At 40.0% G+C, this 18,304-nt stretch overlaps 1 protein-coding gene across 3 annotated transcripts in view; it reads left to right on the top strand.

Moving 5' to 3' along the window:
• The window catches only part of STON2 (stonin 2), a 72,173-nt gene that overhangs the window by 8,846 nt on the left and 45,023 nt on the right, over window positions 1–18,304 (top strand). The window contains exons 1-4 of one of the 3 annotated variants that reach the window (XM_039390024.1): window positions 5,121–5,380; window positions 6,004–6,212; window positions 6,646–6,900; window positions 11,726–11,923. In XM_039390024.1, the coding sequence (XP_039245958.1) occupies window positions 6,125–6,212; window positions 6,646–6,900; window positions 11,726–11,923 (541 nt within the window). In that variant the 5' untranslated portion in view covers window positions 5,121–5,380; window positions 6,004–6,124. Of the gene's footprint in view, window positions 1–5,120; window positions 5,381–6,003; window positions 6,213–6,645; window positions 6,901–11,725; window positions 11,924–18,304 lie in introns of those variants that run through there. The other 2 variants (XR_005566743.1, XM_027732802.2) reach the window with 2 other exon arrangements.

An 18,304-nucleotide genomic window follows, 5' to 3' on the forward strand; every position in this document is an offset into this window, starting at 1 on the left:
CCAGTTCCCTCCACATACTATGAATTGGAACGGTAGTTGTTGTAGCACTGTGTTGTGCAATAGTTGTGACTACTGCAAATTCACTGTCCTGAAGCAAAGAAAAATCTGTGACACATATAATGGGCAGATGTGGAAGTCTGGGATCAGGGTGCTGCTTTGGAGTTCTGCCCTGTGAAGGCCTTGAGAAAACAAGGAAGAGTGGTAAGGACCATGTACCTGCCCTCTTCTGAGGGAATGTTAGCAACCTCTCCTCCCTTACTGCATTTACGCTTTTTGTTGCCTACTGTTATTACCAACGGAATTTTGTTGAACAAAGTAAAATCTGATCTGAATTAGTCTAGCCTTTGGGAGGAAACCCCTTAAATTAGTGGGGTTTCTCCTTTTTGTACAATACTGACTGAGGAAAAAAAAAAAATCCCAGATTTTAGAGATGAAAATGTTCTGCTAAACAAGTTGGCACATTGGCTCTTCCCTGTGATCTTGTCCCAGTCTACTTTTAACACATTATTGCTCTATATGGTAACAGAAGCATTTGACTGATTTTTACCTCAGATTCTAGTTTGAGTTGAAAGGCTGGCAGTTTGGGAAGTTATCTTTTGAGCTTCCATGCAATTACATGACTGGAGGCTTCAATTCCACTTTGAATGCATCATGTACCCACAGGGAGCTGTATTGAAAGTCCTGAAATGTAGAACAGCTTTTCCAACATTTCACCTGGAATTCTTCCTTGTTTTCTGCCTGCTATATACTACTTCTAATTGTAAAAAAAAAAAATAAAATAAAAATAAATCCTATTCTTTTTGTATTGCTGCTCTTCTACAGTGTCTTTTTATATTTCTCAAGTTTTTAGGAGTACAAGTAATAGAGAAGGAGGTTGTACAGTTTTCTACCAGTATCAGGTTTTGAATCTCTGTCTCTCCTTATGAGCCATCCAGAACTCATGAAATATTTCTAAGGCATGTCCTTGGCAGAAGGAGAAACATTATTGCCTCCTGAACTGCCTAAATATGCTGGTATTGCCTGCAGGAGAGCATCTGAAGTGCTTTTTCCAGTGGAAAACAGAGGAGCTTCTGTGGCAGATAAATTTTGGTGTAGAGAAAACAGCAGCTGTTGACCTTTCAGCTATTAGCCTTTGACGCAGATATTCCTGAGGGAGATGCTTATGACTTTCTTAGCAGTGCATCTCCTACAGACTCTCTTCTCTTACTATCACTGAAATGTGAGCTTCCAGCAAAGCTGGGATGTGTGTCTGTGGGTTATGGTTTTATGTGTGGTGGTTGTATTCTTGTGGCCTGCAGAAAATAAGGGCATTGTAGGTCACCTCGGATTTAACACTGCTTCTGCCACTGACTTGCAGTGCGGATTTAGGCAGATCCTTTCATATCTATTGGAATAATTGAGTATGGTCATTAATTAGTGTGTCTGCACTGGGTCCTGTGCTCAGGGAGGCCCCCAGTCTGCTTTTCTGTCATTCAATGTGCCAGATGGCTCTAGTCATCTTCAGTACCACACTCTGTCTCACTCCATCTCTGTCTAAAATGGCCAAGAGACAGTAGTAATGACCTACCTCGTATGGCACAAAGTGGATTTGCCCAGGCTGTGTGGACAGAGTACTGTCAAGGCTCTTGTCACCATTCACTTAGATGTAATCCATAATGGGCAAAGCTATCCTTTCCTCCAGAAAGGCTGCAGGAGTTTCACAAGGCATGTCCATTTAGCTCCCTTTGAGCCCTGGTTCTTCATTTTATTTTGAAAATTTTCATGTAAGCGTTACATGCACCAGGTAGTGACTGAGATTCTTAAGCTACATCTGAAGTCATGGAGCTTATGCAATAATAACATGTATGAATCAGAGTAAGTAAAACTAGTGTAAGATCTAAAACTGAATTTTACCAGAGATTTTCTCAGGGCAATTTATAAGCTGAGGGAGCTGTATTCATGGAGAAAATATTGCTAATATTAGGAATACAATAATCAACCAAATATGACTTTATTTCTGTCATCATCTAGGTTATTCATAAGGTAATCTTACTTCAGGCATTTAGGCAGAGGCTGGTACAGTGGTTTATTTCAGTAAAAAAAATAGCCAAATCCAGTTCCTTTACTTCATTGGGTTTCTCAAGTTTAGTTGTTTGGGTTTTTTCTTGTTGTTTATCTCTGAGTTTTGTTTATGCTGTGGCACCTTTAAGTACTTGAGACTTTCTTTTGAAGCTTAAGAACTTAGTTCCAATTTGAAGTTTGTTTGTTATTCAGATCACGATGTGCTGATGGTCAGTGCTTGTTGCAGGCCAAGTTGAGAGGAAGAGCCATGAGCTCTCTCTCACTTGGAAATTTGCCCAATGCAGCAATCATTCCTCAGTTCATGCTACCAGAATTGTTTTGTCTATACAGGTTTGCCAAACATGTGGTCAAGATAAAATTACTTATTTTTCCTTGAGGCTTTCCTGGTGGTAGTGAAGCTTGATTGTTACAACAAAAGCCATGGTCAGAGTCTTTCCTTTTTTAATGTCCCTTTGGCATTAGTTTCCTTTTCTGCTATGTGGAATTTGACAACTTGTCTAGTTGTTTTCCCTTCCATGGTCCCCTACAACAACCAAATTACAGTAACCAGTTAATGTTTCAGTTCCTGGAACTGTAAGGGAAAATATGAGCAAGAAAAACAGTATCACTGTATGGATTACAGGATTTTTTTCAGTGGTGCTGCCGTTTTAGGCAATATATTTAGGGAGTCTGTACATTTAGCACAAGCTTGCTATTGATACTACATTTGGAAAAAAACCCCAAACAAATCAACAAGTGGATTTAATCATCAATTTTTTTATTATAATTTTTTTCTCCTTCTGTTTTTCCATGTAACTGTAACCTGGTATCTCTGGATGGTGGTTAGAAAGCCTACTGCAGTGTGCATCATATGGATGAAACTTGGAGCAATTGGAAAAATGATCCTTAGTAGTTAAAATTATTAACTGTGGTAAGCTGTTTCTTTAAGCAGAGTTGAAATCTGCTGAGAAACAATGTTTGAGTTTGCTGTCCAAACACATGAGGAATTAAATACTTTAAATGGTATGTTTACAAAACCACCATTCAATTACAAATATTTTTAAATTCCATTACAAATACTTCTGATACTTCTACACTTCAGTAGTGCCACGAACCATTACTGCTGTTGGTGTTTGTACTCAGGTAGTGTGTAAAGGTGCCACCTAAAGTGAGGGCTCATTGTACAAGGTGCTGCATGTAAGACTTCTGGCACAGGATAATTATGTCTTTCTCAAATAGATGTTTTTGACTTAAAAAGTTAAAAAGAGAAGATTCTGTCGCTAGAGTCATCATCATGGCCAGTCTTCACAAACGAAGATTTGGGAAAGGTCATTACCCTTCAAGCCTGCACAGTGGATTTTTTAGGTGAGACACAGTGTGTGCTGAACTGAGCCCACCCTTTAATCCTGAGGTTCATCTGCTGGGGTCGAGCGAGCTTGGACGGTGGCAGCGAGGTCCTCAGGACGTAGGTTTGTTTAGAGTGACCTTCTCTTAGATGGATGGCCTTACAGGGCTGACGAGCTCCATCTGCCCAGAGGAGTCGCTAGAGTAGAGTTGTACAAAAGGGCAAATGGGTAATCATGTCACAAGAAGGAATGGCAATAAACTGAATTTACATAGTTTTGAAATGAGTTATCTAAATAGTTTTGCCATTTTAGAGTGAACCTTCATCAGTTTTAAAAAGGGTAATGTGGTTGATCAAAAGACTAGAAGGACTAGAGAGGCAAGTTTTGTTCCAGCTCTATGATCTCTACCCTTTGGAGAACTGGAAATAACTGTCACCTACTTGTCACTCAGATTTCCATGTACCATTGTGAAGCTGTAATATAAAAAAGGGACACCTGAAGCAGAAATTTCAGCCGCTTAGAGAACTTTTTTGCCTCATGGTCAAATCACTGCATTGGAATTGATGGTAAGAATCACTGCGGTCAGGAGGTATAACATCTGCTTTACCTTGTATTTACTGTGTAATAGTAGCAGACTTCTGATTTGCAATTTTTTTGCCAAAAATCTGATGAATTAGTTTACTCTTTTTTTTAACCAGTTCAGCACCAAAAGCTTAATGCACATAATAACACAAATCTGGAACAGATTTGTCAGATAACAGTCTCATACAAATCCCATTCATGTAGAGAGAGATGCTGGCCTGGCCTGGTAATATCTTGTTCTGGGAGATGTGTTTCCATCTGCTTTTTTTTGGGCTGTGCAGAATAAACTTTTGCTTTAACTGTAGCTCACTTGGAGTTTAAAGGATTTATTTGTTCTGTTAGTCCTTGTAGGCTCCAAAATTCATGTCTCTACAAATAAAATTCATTTCTCTTACAAACATCTCATAGATCTTTGAGAAATCTGAAAGAGGGGAAGAAACACTCCAAAATTCACTTGGAGAGTATGCGCTGCAGTGTTTAAATAATGGGTGCTGATTGCTTTGCTACAGAGAGGATTCAGGTTTATCTACAGTGTCAAATGGTTCCTCTGGAGACATGGACTTTTGTAGTAGTTCTGCAAACTGCAGCATCATTGTGTTAACTGAAAGCACAGTGACAGTGTTATTGTGCCAGCTGAGGCTCCTTGGTTCACTGTGGGGTTGGCTTAAGTCTTTCTCTAAAGGAGGATTTTGGAGAGTGAAGAGGTGTGAAAAATAATTCGTGGACGAAGTTGTAATTTTTCCACATAGTCTGCACAGGAGTTATCTGTACATGATTCATAATTCTGTACAGCCATTGAGTTTAAGGGGTGGGATTGGGGGTTTTTTTGTGAATGTTGAGAGAATGCAAAATCGTATTTTTTTCATATTTTTTTTAATCCTAACATAGCATCCTCAAAATGCCTCTATTCTGAATATCTTTGAAGCTATTAGCTACTCAGACTGCCTTTCCTTTCTTTCAGGTGGCTTGTCTAAAGGGTGCAACAACCCTGATAAGTCAACACAACCTCTTTTATTTACCAACCTTAGAAGTCTGTAGAAAACTCCAGTCATGGCAAAGTTGTATAGCCTGCAATGCACAGTATTCTCATGCTTTTCTGGGCTCATAGTGCTCACTATCCATTTTAAAGTGCTAATTTTGCTGTCTGGTATTAAGTGGATTTTAAGAACTACCCTTGTCACAGGATGGTAGGGTACTAGAGGAAATCCATCTTAAAATAGTGGCATAATTCTCCTACATACGTGCACAGCTGAAACAGACCATTTTCTTGCCTTCTTTCATAGCTTTTTTCCCCTTGAAAAAAAAAGAGTTCTACTGCAGTCTCTGTGCATCAAGGACAAGATAAACTGTTTCCTTTTTTCATTTCCTGCCACTTCATTCTTCTTTCAGGACTTTTCCAGGAGAAAGGAGAGGTCAGTATCCAGTTGCCTGGGAAAAGAAGATTTAGTTACAGATATTTAAACAAACCCCAAAACAAACAGTTTAGTTGGTCACACAAGGAAAACGAGATGACAAGGTCATCCTCTCCTTCCCTCATATGATGTCCAAGTAACCCTAAACATCTGGTTATTTTTTTCTCTTAACTCGCCTCTATGTTTAGCTCTGTAGTTTTTATTAACAGCACTCAAAATGGATATTGTGCGTGGCAGGCAAATGTACCTGCCCGCAATGCTTGAGGACAGGTGTCCTGCCCATAGGAGTAGAGGAAACAGGGTTGGGGCTCAAGTGCCACTGTTCCTGCCACAGAGCGGAATTGGTTGTGTAACAAGGGAAAAATATGCAGGGTGGCTGGTCAGGGGGCCATAGGAAAGTCTATCGTGAGGGGATCAGTCTTATGGCAAATTGCTCTTAACCATCAAGATTGTTTCTAGGAATCCTTTTTTGGGGTTGCAGGAAACTACATTTTGTGTTCAATTCTGCTTGAAAAGATTCATCTTCAGACAATGAACATGGATTGATGAATTCTTTCTAGGTGTCAGGCAGGTTTGTGACTTCCAAACTTTTGAAGTAATTTACTTCTTTCTTATCTTAACAGCACTTGAAAAGAAAGTGCAAAGGAGGTGTTTCCCTCCATTGGCTCATCTTCACTGTACCTCTCCCATTCTGCTTCCTCCTCCTCATAATCCCCAAGTGAAGATGAGGAGCCTGCTGCGAATATGACGTCTGTGACTAGTGTCATTGCCTCCCACCAGTCTGAGTGGGTGTCTTTCAATGATGAGCTGATCCTCCCTGTTAGCCCACGAGGTAAGCTGTCTGATTTTCTTTGAAACCGGTGAGACTTTGTTTGAATTGGACCAACTACTATCATATATCTAGTGTCATAGAGCTTGGCTTCTAAGTGGAAGCAGTATGTGCAGAGGTTGAATTATCTCCTGCTTACCCCTATGTAATAGGAGAATTTGGGTCAAAAAGGTAAATTACTCTCCTAATGTGATCTAATGTAGATCTATAACAGGTTTTGGATCTGTCCTTTGAAATTCAAGGCAGCAACTAACTGACTATGAAGGAAATGTCACCCATTATAATCAAGTGCAAAACTATGTGCAGTGTTAATCTAAAAACTACATAAGGTAAAGGAGAACTTTCTACAGTTAATGGCAAATTTTTGATATTTCAATAAAAAAACGGTGAAGTAATGGTGAGTCCTGCCAATCTTTCTGTGTCATCTCTATTTTAGGTAGCACTGAGGAGCCTCTGGAGAAATGTTTTAATTCCTCAGACACCTCCCCAGAAGAGAACCAAAATGCAGATGGAGAATTTAAAGACCTTTTCTGCACACAGTTGGAAGAGGCAGCTGACCAAACCAAGGTGGATTCTGCTGTGCTTGGTAACCGTGTGTGTCCTCGCACTGATCTGTCATCATCCATCAGTGCTTGGGTTCAATTTGAAGACGCCTCATGGACTAGTGCTTCATCAACCCACCCACAAACAGGTGAGGCAAAAGCAAAGAAAAGGTCTGTTCCAGTAATACAATAAGAGCTTACAGAATTTTTCCTTGCTCTTTGATTTCTCAAAGGTTGACCTTTGACTAGTTTGTACTGTATTCTAACACAACTAATGTCATCAGTTCCAAAAGGGCTCTCATACTATCGCTCGGGGTTGCACTAGCAATATTTTCTTTTTATAAAGAAAATGAAAGCCATCTGTGATTCACTCCACCTATATCTTGACTAAGTTTTGGAAACTGCCAAAGTGCATTAATGGGGAAATAGCATGAAGGTGTTTTCAGTAGTGACATTTCATATGTAGAGGTATGAACAGCCATCTAAGAGGTCTGATCCGTGTTTGTCTCTGTAATCTGGAACTGAAAAAAGGGTGATCGTTGTCCTCTGTGGTCACAGTCTTTACCTGCTCATAGTCCCCATAAGGTTTTTGCCAGTTGAGACCAACAGTGTTCCAGTGCCCATCGGTACTTTCTGCTGTCTTTTGATGCTATGATTTAGCAGCTGAAGAACTACAAAGACAACAGAAGTTTACCCTAATTCCATTACTGCATGCACTTTTCTTCAAATGTGACAGTTTTTTCTGACATACTTCAAACATGTATGCAAAGCCTCTGGTTTGCCTCATCAGCTTATGCTAACTGATGTGGCTATATGAGCTTCTAATTTTTATGTATGAACAGAATTCTTCCGTGTAGGAGGTTATGGAGTAATTGCCCAAGAAAACATTACTTTACTTTCCTAAGGATATTTTAAAATCCTTGTTTATGAGCTGGTCCTACTCCTATTCTGTATTTATAAGTGGCCAGAGCAGTGTAGCTGACAGCCTCTAAAGGGAAGGTCGTGGGACAGAAGAGACGACAGCTCTTTGTTTCTGGCCCTCTACTCTGAGGGACATTTGACAGCAAGAGGTAGGATAAACTTCAGCCTAGTTGTTCTCAATTAATCTGCAGATCACGTCTTTTTTCTATGGGCGGCAGCAAAGCTGGAGACTTTGTGTTACAACCTTGCTATGCTAACACACTCAGTGGAAAGCCTGTGGTGACAGCAGTTATTCATTTCCAGTAGCAAACAGGCTGCATAAGAACAATAGCAGATACCCACACTGGGGGGGAGAAGAGTATAAGGCCGAGTCTGAACAGAAGGAGTGGTGTGAGAAGGATGGAGATATTTAAAGTCTGTTTCCTGTGCAGGCAGCTGTGAAGAGCAATGTCCTGAAGGCTCAGCACCCCATGTACCGTTCCTGTCAGGGCTCCAGCACTGTCAGGAAATCGTCTGTCTGTCTGTCTGCACTCAAGCAACTGCTCAACTGACTCGATAATTACCCAGGCTGATGGCCAGGCTGCCTGGAAACACATTTTGAAAAGGGCTCGCAAAGGGGGATTTCCAGAGTGCCGTGAGAGCAAAGAGGGTGTGTCCTAGGAGAGAGAAATTTTGTCTGACTTTAGGGCTACAGTATTTTTGCATTGGTTACCCCGAAAGCAAATACTTGTCCAGAAGTGGTCACAGTCTAAAAAAAAAAGGCAATATAAAGACAACTGGAATGAAGTTGTTATCCTATGGGAACTGTGTTTAAAAGAGACTTGAAGCTAATGCTGGACCCTTGTCCTGGGAAAAGTGAAGACATTATTGGAGTAGGAGGAATCAAGGGAACTGATAGCAAGAAACAGGGCTGAACAAACAGGCAAAGAATTTGGAAGATGAGAAGAAAGGTCAAACCCCGAGATGTAGAAATGAAAAACACCCATAGTGAGCCTCACAGTAAAAATTATCTTTATTTAGGATGTTCATGTAAATTTTCATTCTACCAGGTTTAGGCTAAGCAAAATGTTTGTTTCAAAATATTTCTACATTTTGGATTTATGCATAGTTAGCTCACAGCTGCCAAATCATGTATATTTTTCCCCAAGAAGCAAAAGCTGTTGAGCGAGGCCACAGAAATATTTAGTCACAGAAATTATGTGTTGTGGTGCCCTCTTCCCTGTTTTCCTTTTGCTGGGAAGAGAAGAAATCTATGTTATTATCAGGCTAGTCAAACTTGTCAAACTGATACTGCAAAAGTGAAAAATGAGACTTTTAGGCTCACATGAATGTTCCTATTGCAAATGTTACATAATCTGTAAATGATCACAGCCAGTGGGTGACATAACATTTGCATTTGTTACACAGTGGGCCTCCAGCTCATAATCTCATATTCTATAGGTGTTATCTGCACTCTTCAATTCAAGGAGGTATTCAGCAAAGCACCAAAATTAGAATATGGCAAGATCTGTTACATTATCTATCCTCCACACACACACACACACACACACACACACACACACACACAGAGCCACCCTCACTTCTTCCCAAGAGCTTTGTCTGGTTTTAAATGGCTCGAGTAATTTGGACTCCTACCATGGCCCTTGAGAGGCTGTCCAACAGTAAGGCAAATCTCAGCTTAACTATTTTGGGCTGTTCTGTCTGAAAATAGGCAATACATGCAACACAAGATCAGCAGCTGGAAACTAGACCAACGGTGATGGTGTCCTAAAATCGGAAAAATCTGAGGTCCTATATGATAGGAAGGGAAATGATGCTGACAAGGTTTATTGTAATACAGTGTAGGGATCAAGGAACGGGTCCTCAAAGTTTTAAGATAAACCTGCATATTAAAGGCCAATCAATTGTATTAAGAACAAACATGTCAAGAAAAGTAAAATGCATGTGGAAGGAAAGATTTTTCAGTTTGGGAAACAACATGTTGATTTTCAGTATCCAACGTGTGCTACAGAATTTGCATTTTACGAATAGTTCTGGCAGTGGTCTTTCAACATAAAGAGATTTCTGAGAAATTCTTGCTGCAGAGGGGCTGGAACTCTCCATTTATTGGCATTAGAGACCAAATTCAAAATTTCTGCAAAAAAAGCCCTACTTCATTTAGAATTTGGCTGCAGCATGTCCAAGGAATCTGAAGAGGGACCTTAAACATGTGTAGATGTTTACTTTTGCTTGTCATGCCTTTTGAGACTGATAGATGGTCTTTTGCCTCAGCATAGGGGAAAATGCACTTTTACTAGTTCCAAGGGTTAGTGTTGGGGAACCTAGAACAGTCACAGGTGGAAATTGACTGTAATAAGGTTTCAAAGAACATCTGTTGCAGAAAAAGCTGTCTATGGTTATGGTTTTCCAATGACAAGACTTTCTTTAGAAAAAAACCCAAACAATTCCATTAGTTCAAAATATAATTTGCTCCTATATAAAAGTATTTGGCAACACTAGTTCAGTTGGTTCCCCTCTTAGACAAAAATTCATTTTGGAAAGCACAAAACTAGTTGGCAGTATGTGAGTTATTTTATCATATATGTTTCTAAATTAGCTTATGTTTGTTCATGTTGCTGACTTTAAACAAAAAAAGAAATACTGCAAATCCAAGATCTTTTTTTTATAAAATAATTCCACAGTTTCTAGAACTCAAGATATAAAGCACACTGAGAAAAAAAACTTGGCTCTTGTTAGTTATTCAGATATGGAGCTCAGCTTTTCAGCTTGTCCAAATAAAGTGCTCTGTCTGTCAAAGCAATTTCAGGTGAAGCTTTAAGCATGGCTTTTCAGGTGCCTCATGCCATGTTTAACAAAAGGACTGAGAGAGGGACTGACAGTTTATAATCATACACTCATCATCCTTTCTCTACAGGCACCAAGCACAGCACAGTGTGCAGTTACTGGAGGGAGAAGTGTGGGGTTTTGGACATGTCTCTAACACAACAACTGTCACCCTCTGCAATAAGGAGACAGCTCTAACTTTCAGCTCCACATCTTTAGGGATGACTATTCAGAAGCTTCTCAGTACAAAGGCTCATAGCTGTAAACGTATAAATTTATCAGTGCCTGCTTACTTTGGCTAACAGTATAGATATGTAAAATAAACTAACACATCTCAAAAAGCAAGCAAGGGAGCACTGCTTGGATATTCCCTCTATGCACACAGCAATGTTTCGATAACAAAGAGGTGTCCCATCACATCACTTGGATGGAGCAGAGAGAGATGAATCCTCTTTAACATTAATTTACCATTTTCTTCCAAAGTATCAAGTGACGTTGTGGGCAAAGAGTATACAATACAAAGAGTATACGATACAAATTCATAGCAGTGGATGTGTAAGCTTCGGTTCTGAACTCTGGATGATGATTAGGCAGGACTTAACTGTTTGACATGCAAGTCTGGCAAATGAGTAGAACAGGACTTTTGGCCTACACTGAGCAGAAATGTTATGCAGTATATTCAGACTGGGACACTCCACATGTTCAGAAACAAAAGCCATTCCAGTGCACATCAGTAGGTCAATTTCAATTTATTTTTATACTCCTCCTCCCATGTGGAGAATTCCTGAGATGATGACTGCGTTTGAGTGGGTGTCACAGATAGGTAAGGCTTAATTAAATATAATAAAACCACTTCAAAAAAATCTGTGGTACTATAAAAACTCCACTGTGTTGCACAACACACACATTCAGATCTTGTCAGCAGTGCTAGAAACTTGAAATCTTGTTCTGAAAAGTCACAGCTTCTCCAATGCTAGAACAATAGGAAAGCATACATTTGCCAGCAGTATGGGATCTAAGGCAGACAGCTGAGTAGTGCTAGAAAGTCAAAGTACCAGGCCCTAGTTAAATTGTTGTGTGTTTGTTATAAAATAATTTTGTTGCTGTGGATGTTGGAATTTATATTTACAGTACCTCAGTAGGGTCTGATCTAGCATGTCTTTGGAATAATCATGATCTTCTGGAAGATCACTCTGTATGTCTCTAACTGATACCTTTTTCTGCAACCAGTGTCTGCATCAAAAGTACCCAGCTGGACGTCCCCCTCTTCCAACTCTTCTGAGAGGCAAGCCCATGCCTCAGAGAGCAGCTGGACAACCAACTCAGAGGACACCAGCAGCCCAAGCATTGCTCCCTCCTACACAGATCTGCAGTCAATTAATACTGAGGACTTGACCAGTGGTAGAACATCTGCAGCAGATTCAGCTGGTAAGAGGGAAGCGTTCAAGCTTCCATCTCTGTCTTTTTAATGCTACTCAAACTCACTGCTCAGAATTGAGCCACGGAGAATGGATCCAAAGCAGAACAAACTCAAGGATTAGACTAGCGCTTTTTTCTACTCCACTTTCAAAAAAATCACACTTGGATTTTACACACCACTGATACGTGCAGGCTTCTGAAGTAAGAGCCAAATGCAACTATGTACCTGTTGGTGGACTTGGAGCATTTCTGGTTTTCACATATCACATCAGCTTAACCTGATCTAGGAGCTAGTTTTCAGTATATTGTGGGGGAAGCTGGATGCCTTTCCTGAACTTCCATGCAGAAATTTTCTTAACTTGACGGTGTATTCAGGTGAGGCAGGTCCAGCTCTTCATGCCCCTCGCTGTTTCAGTGAGTGCCAAGACACAGATCGTTTACTGGATGCATTCTTTGTACTGTGCTTTGCACTGTTACTGTACAGTAATGCAGAGAGGGTGTAGGAGATGGCAGAGGGTGGTTCCGTAGCAGATTTCAACCATTTAAGGGTCCTGTATCTGACCATGTAGGGCTACATTCAGATGGGAAAATGTGCTACATGGCATTGTAGCTCATTGCTCCTCAGCTGTACTCTAGGTAATCTCTGAAGCAGGAGAAATAAAGCAGAGTGGTGCCACTCATGTCATGCAGAATTGGGATGATGGGAACTCCTGAATGACAAAGTTGACTTTCACAGCACATAAAAAAAGCTGACATGTCAGGACATAAAAATGAAAAAAAAAAATACATAGCTCTAGGAGGAAGCACCTGCAGTATGTTGGAAGCTGTTCAACCCAAGTTGAGGAAGGTTAGTAGCTACCCAGTTTGGTGATGAAAATTGATTCTTTGGTGTCACCATAGCTCAGGCACGTGAGATATTTAATGTGTTTTCTCACAGGTGGTGAATGTAACAATATATGTGAAATAAGATATGTTTTGGGAGAATGGATTCCTAAGCCTAGCTGAGGTCATATGTCCCTTTCATAAGAAACATATACATACATCACCTACAAGGAGTATTATTTAATGGTTCAGTGAAGCTAGGTTGGACATCAAGGCAGGTTTATAAACAGCAGCATAGTAGGTACTGACTTAGTGCTTAAGACAAAGGATTTGTGGAGAAGTAGTAATAACTTTGGATAAGTAGAGACATTTCTTTCTTCAAATAATAGTTACCAACAATCTGTCTGACTATTTTTATTTTAGAATACTCTGCTCGTCTGTACCTCTGAGTTTGGAAACCACTGGTAGAAAGGTAGAATAGGCAAACTGGCATGGTGTGCCAACATGAGCATCAGTTCTGTTCCGATGAGCTCATGTCTATTAGGATGAAGTGTAGTTCTTTTCATCTGCAGTATGTACTGGCTATTGCTGTTCTGTTGATTTGGTATAGGTTGCCAAAGGATCGCTGTTGTCACTGGGGCTGTCTCCATCTGAGCAAGGGGAATGAAGGATTCCCAGTCCATATATAACTTTGCATCGTATAGAAAAGTCAAAGGCAAAAGTGCGGCTGTATATACCTGGCATGCGTATGGAATTATGTCCTATATATGACCAAAAGTGAAGTTGATACTTCAGTAAAAGCTTTGTGTGCAACCTTCTTACTGTTTCTTTCTCAGTCAGTCACAAATTGACATATTTATTATCAAGACAGATACAAAAACTCGTTCCAGTCACCTATAAATTTTTAAAACTAAAAAAGTAGGTAATATTGGCAAGGCTATGTAATTAGTTAAAACATAAGGTACACTACCTTAGTGGTACTCCAACTTGAAGTATGAAATATATTGAGTCTTCCTACCACCAGATGTGGAGTTTACAAAAGACAGCATGAACAAAGTGCATCTGTTTGTCCTGTTCCTGGGATGCCTCAGAGCCCACCTCTGAGGCAGCTGCTGGCATCAGGAAGGTTTATGGAGGGGAGGGGGCTGAGAACCTAGTGGCCATGGAACTGATGTACAGTTGTGGCTGCTTTTCTGCTGTTCACTCTACCCCCATCCCACCCTCACAGTGCATAAGTGGACAAAAAAATGAATGACCACTTTCTTCTGTCCTTCTTCTCCACCTCTCTCCAGAAATTCAGTTCTTCAAACCTGACTTGATTCAAGCATTTGATTTTTATTTCTCTTCTCAAAGGACTGGCTGCCTCAGTCTGTAGTGGAGTTTGAAGGCTTCATCGAGGCAATGAAGTGGCATGTATTTTTAACATGAAGGAAAAGAGAGGAATCCTCATGCTCTATTTCATGATGAAGTCACATTGGCTGCTAGCCAGTATGTTGACTCCAAGGTCAAGCTTGATGAAGAGAAAAAAAATTCAGACTAATTTCACTGCTGAAAAACCCTATGAAAATAAGTAATCAATGTTTGATCTACTTAGTGATGGTGAAGAAGCAGGTCTATAAAGTAGCTTGGGTCTAATACTCTTTCAAGCAAGAAAAACTTGGTGATGAGAAAAGCATGAAAACTTCTACTAAGCAGTCAGATGCTGAGTTAAAATAACTGTTTTAGCCATGGTGAATTTTTATTGCCTGAACAGCATAAAAAAGATTCCAAGATACTCTGTTTCATAATTTCACCACTTGTCTTGAATCTATCCTGCATGCAAAATGCTTAAACATCAACTGCCTGTGAGAGTTCAGGGCACAGGGGTTTGTGTGGGAGCAGATGAGAGCCTGAGGTAGGTCTAACTGCAGGCACATGCAGGGACAGTTCACAGCAATGAGAATGCACGTCTTGGTGTCCAGGGCTGGTAGGCTCCAAGGAGGTAAAATTGGCTGGGAATTAACTTTCTCACAACTGGCATAAGATTTGAGTGCAAAACAGTCTAATGGGCTTGAGCTTTATCTAGTGCATGTGTTTATGCAAGATATGGCCTAGGAAGATATCTGAGAAAGATGAGAGAGTCCCAAATGATCCCAAACTGAAAGTTTACCCTTGCAGGGGACTGCAAAAAGCCTCGCAACTGATGGAGTTGGGATAAGCACAATGTCCTGTAAAGGCAGCAGAGTTCATAGTGGTGAAAGTAAATGTTGCATGAGCAGAGCTGAAAAACATTTGGTTTTCTATCAAAGTGCAGCTAGAAGATGCTGCACTTTATTGCCTATGCTAGTTTGAACTCTGGCACCAAGAAGCCTTTGATATTATCCTCATCTTTGACACACGAGGGACTATTCAGCCTGCAGCAGCTAGCCAATAAATGTGGGCATGTTTACATGGTTATAACAGCAAGCACTTCGCAACATCTAGGGTTTCACAGTGCGTGAAGCTGTATTTGGTGCTGGTGAAGTGGCTCCTTTCCTCAGCTTCTTACATGCCTCGCCATGTCGCTCAGCTTAGATCAATAACCATGAAAGGAAGGAGGAACTTTTGGCCTTTGTGCTGTGCTCTGCAAGATAAGTAACACAGGACATCTCTGTTACTGATACAATACAAGTATTTGTTCATTCTGTTGCAGATGCCTTTCTCAGCTTTCTAAAAAGGCCAAATATCTACGAGTCAGAGGAGCAAGGGGGAGGTCTTCTTGTAACTGTGATTATAGATCTGGAAGCACTGAAATCTGCTCTGAGGTTGTGCAGAAATACCTCACAACTTGATTTGGATTTCTGCATTTCACCATTCTTCTCTAAAATAATTTTGTTTGCATAAATTAAAAGTAAATATTGACTTGTATATAAAATAAAAATAATTATATATGGTCAATATGTATATAATAAAAAGATATATATATATACACGTAGCTCGTAAACAGTATAATCTATTATAAATTTAATAGAATATATGATAGAGTCTATCTATTATATAATAAAACTATGTTCGTGTATGTCTACGTATAGGCATAAGTTTCCTGGTAGCAATTTTAGGTGTGTTGTTGCTAGTTCTGTTGTTGCTGTTGTGATTTGTAGCTTGGGAAAGTTGCAGCTACACCATGTTTGATGTTAACCATTCATTTTGCTGACCAGTTGTTCTCTTTGGCATTCTCCTGAATCTCTGGGACTACTGGGATACCGAGGAAGTCACTATGTTATTGTTTTCTGAGAACACCTGCACGTTTGGAGATAGCAGGTTACATGTGTGACCCCTAACTGCCGTGTGGCAGGCAGAGGCAGAAACGGCACCGTAACCATATAGTAGCAATGGTGCAGCACTGCCCCAGCTTCATAATGCACAGCAACACAGCCGGTGCCCCACAGAGCTGGTTGCACCCCAGGGACCCCATTCTGCAGCTCTTGAACAACAGCAGGATTCACCACTGGGCGAAGTTACCCACCTGAGAACTGGCATTTTCCACTGTCAATTCTACGTGGCAGAGAAGCAAGCAAGGCTTCAGCAGTAGCACCAATTAACAGGAGCTCTAAATTATTGCATGTGCTCTTGATTAGAGATCCCAGTTTTGTGTGGAATTTCCTGTCTGAATACGAAGGGGCTGAATGGAACTGGCAGTGTAAAACAGCCAGTGAAAAGGCTGGCAGCAGTAAGAATGAGAAATTTCATGATGCCCAAATGCATAGATTTGCTTGTTTCTCTCCTACTGTGATATGATCTGAAACCTAAGAAAGGCTCAAGCAATCACTGGACTATGCAGCACAAGAATTGGAAAAGTCATGATGGATGCCTATAGGGGATCAGTTATAGAGTCATCATCTCAAAGAACAGTGTGGGATACAATGGGAAGCAGGTTTGTCAAAAGAAGAACAATGTACAGAATCATTTAAGCAAAACATTCAGCTTCTATGTTGATAATTTATTTTCCTTTGCCCATTTAGAAACTTCTTGTGATAAAGGTCCATTTTTATCAGAACTTCTGCCTCCTTTATTCAGTCTGGTGTTAGGGGAAAGGTGTAACATTTTCTGTTCTTTCAAGCCAGAAATGAGCAGAGTTGAATGATAGTACTGCAAGGAGATTGCTGCTTTATGTCTTTACTTCAACATCTCTGGTTTTTAGCTTATCTAACCTTGATCAAACGAAATAATCCTGGAGTACAGATATGACATGAACCTTACTTAATGACCATGTTCATCTCTTATTAGAAGCAATTTTGCCTTAATTGTTTGACATGTGCAACCAAAATACTCTGCCTAATCTTAGAACATATATAAGTTGGTATTTGCATTATGACTATGCACATTACACAAGAGGAAGAGGAGATATCACACTGTTTCTTCATTCTAATCTTGGTTAGCAAGAGTGAGAATTGTGATCCTGGGTTTTGTGACGTGAATGCCAGTACCCTAGTGGTACTGCAGTAAATCTCATGGAGACTGATGTGAACTAATCACTTAGAACTCAATTTTTTGAAACTATTAGAAGTGCTCAGTACTTTTGGTGAAGAATTCCAGGTCTGGGGTTAGCATCTCAAACTATTTCCAAGATTCTTGTGGCCCAACTATTCCTGTTATAGCGTGACAAAATTTTCAAATAGCTGCAGCTCAGTGTACTCTTCTCCAAATCTAGCCATTTAGTTTAGTGCCTAAAAGGAGATTAGAGATCCTGTCAACATGTCCTGTAGCTCTGTGTCCTCATGCACATTACAGGCTTTGTAGAAATTATGCTGTTTACGTGCAGACTTTGGTCAACAATTTATTGAGTTGATGTATTTTCTCATGTAGACATTTCAGTGAGCTTGATTCACTTACGTATTCCTGACCATTTCCTATCCATGTGTTCCTGTGCCAGTATTGTCTTTCAAATAGCTTTTTGCCCCCTCCAGTGTAAGCCCTTTAATATATCTATACAGTGTAATTATCTCTCTCTCTCTATTTTCATTTACTGAACTGAATGAGACAAGCTCTTTAGTATGCTGGTTCTCCATTCTCCTCCTCACCCTAGAAAACTTTTCTTAGCTCATGTTGCTGTTTGAATTAGTCTTTTGGGTATGTGGTGACTCAAACTGTGCACAGACTGAGGTCTCACCATAGTGTGTTATCAAGATATTAGTGTCGCCGTCTTCAGGGATTCTCTCCTTGGTACATCCCGGGATCTTATTTCCTTTTGTGCCAGTGCATCAGGCAAGTATCCTTTCACTGTATTCAAATTGACTGTCTATATACTAGATCACTTTCTCTCCTAAGTAATTAATGAGTTCCTTCCTTATAACAAATATATCTGTCCTTAAATGTCTTATTATGAACTGTATATTGCTTATTCATTTCATCTCATTTCTGTGGCTCCAGCACTTTAAGATGAATCACTCCTTTCAGTATGATATTCAAAATTTTTTTATATACCCAGTTCCTCCTAATTGTGTGTATTCAGCAAATACCGTTAGCATGTTCCTTTCTGTGCCATGATAATTACTTAAAAAATAGATAAACATAGTCTTAATCATGTAAAGTTAATAAAGAAATTTTAAT

Source organism: Pipra filicauda, unplaced genomic scaffold (genome assembly GCF_003945595.2).
Source record: "Pipra filicauda isolate LSUMZ 115617 unplaced genomic scaffold, ASM394559v2 scaffold79_size2787110_pilon, whole genome shotgun sequence".
Lineage (NCBI taxonomy): Eukaryota > Metazoa > Chordata > Aves > Passeriformes > Pipridae > Pipra > Pipra filicauda.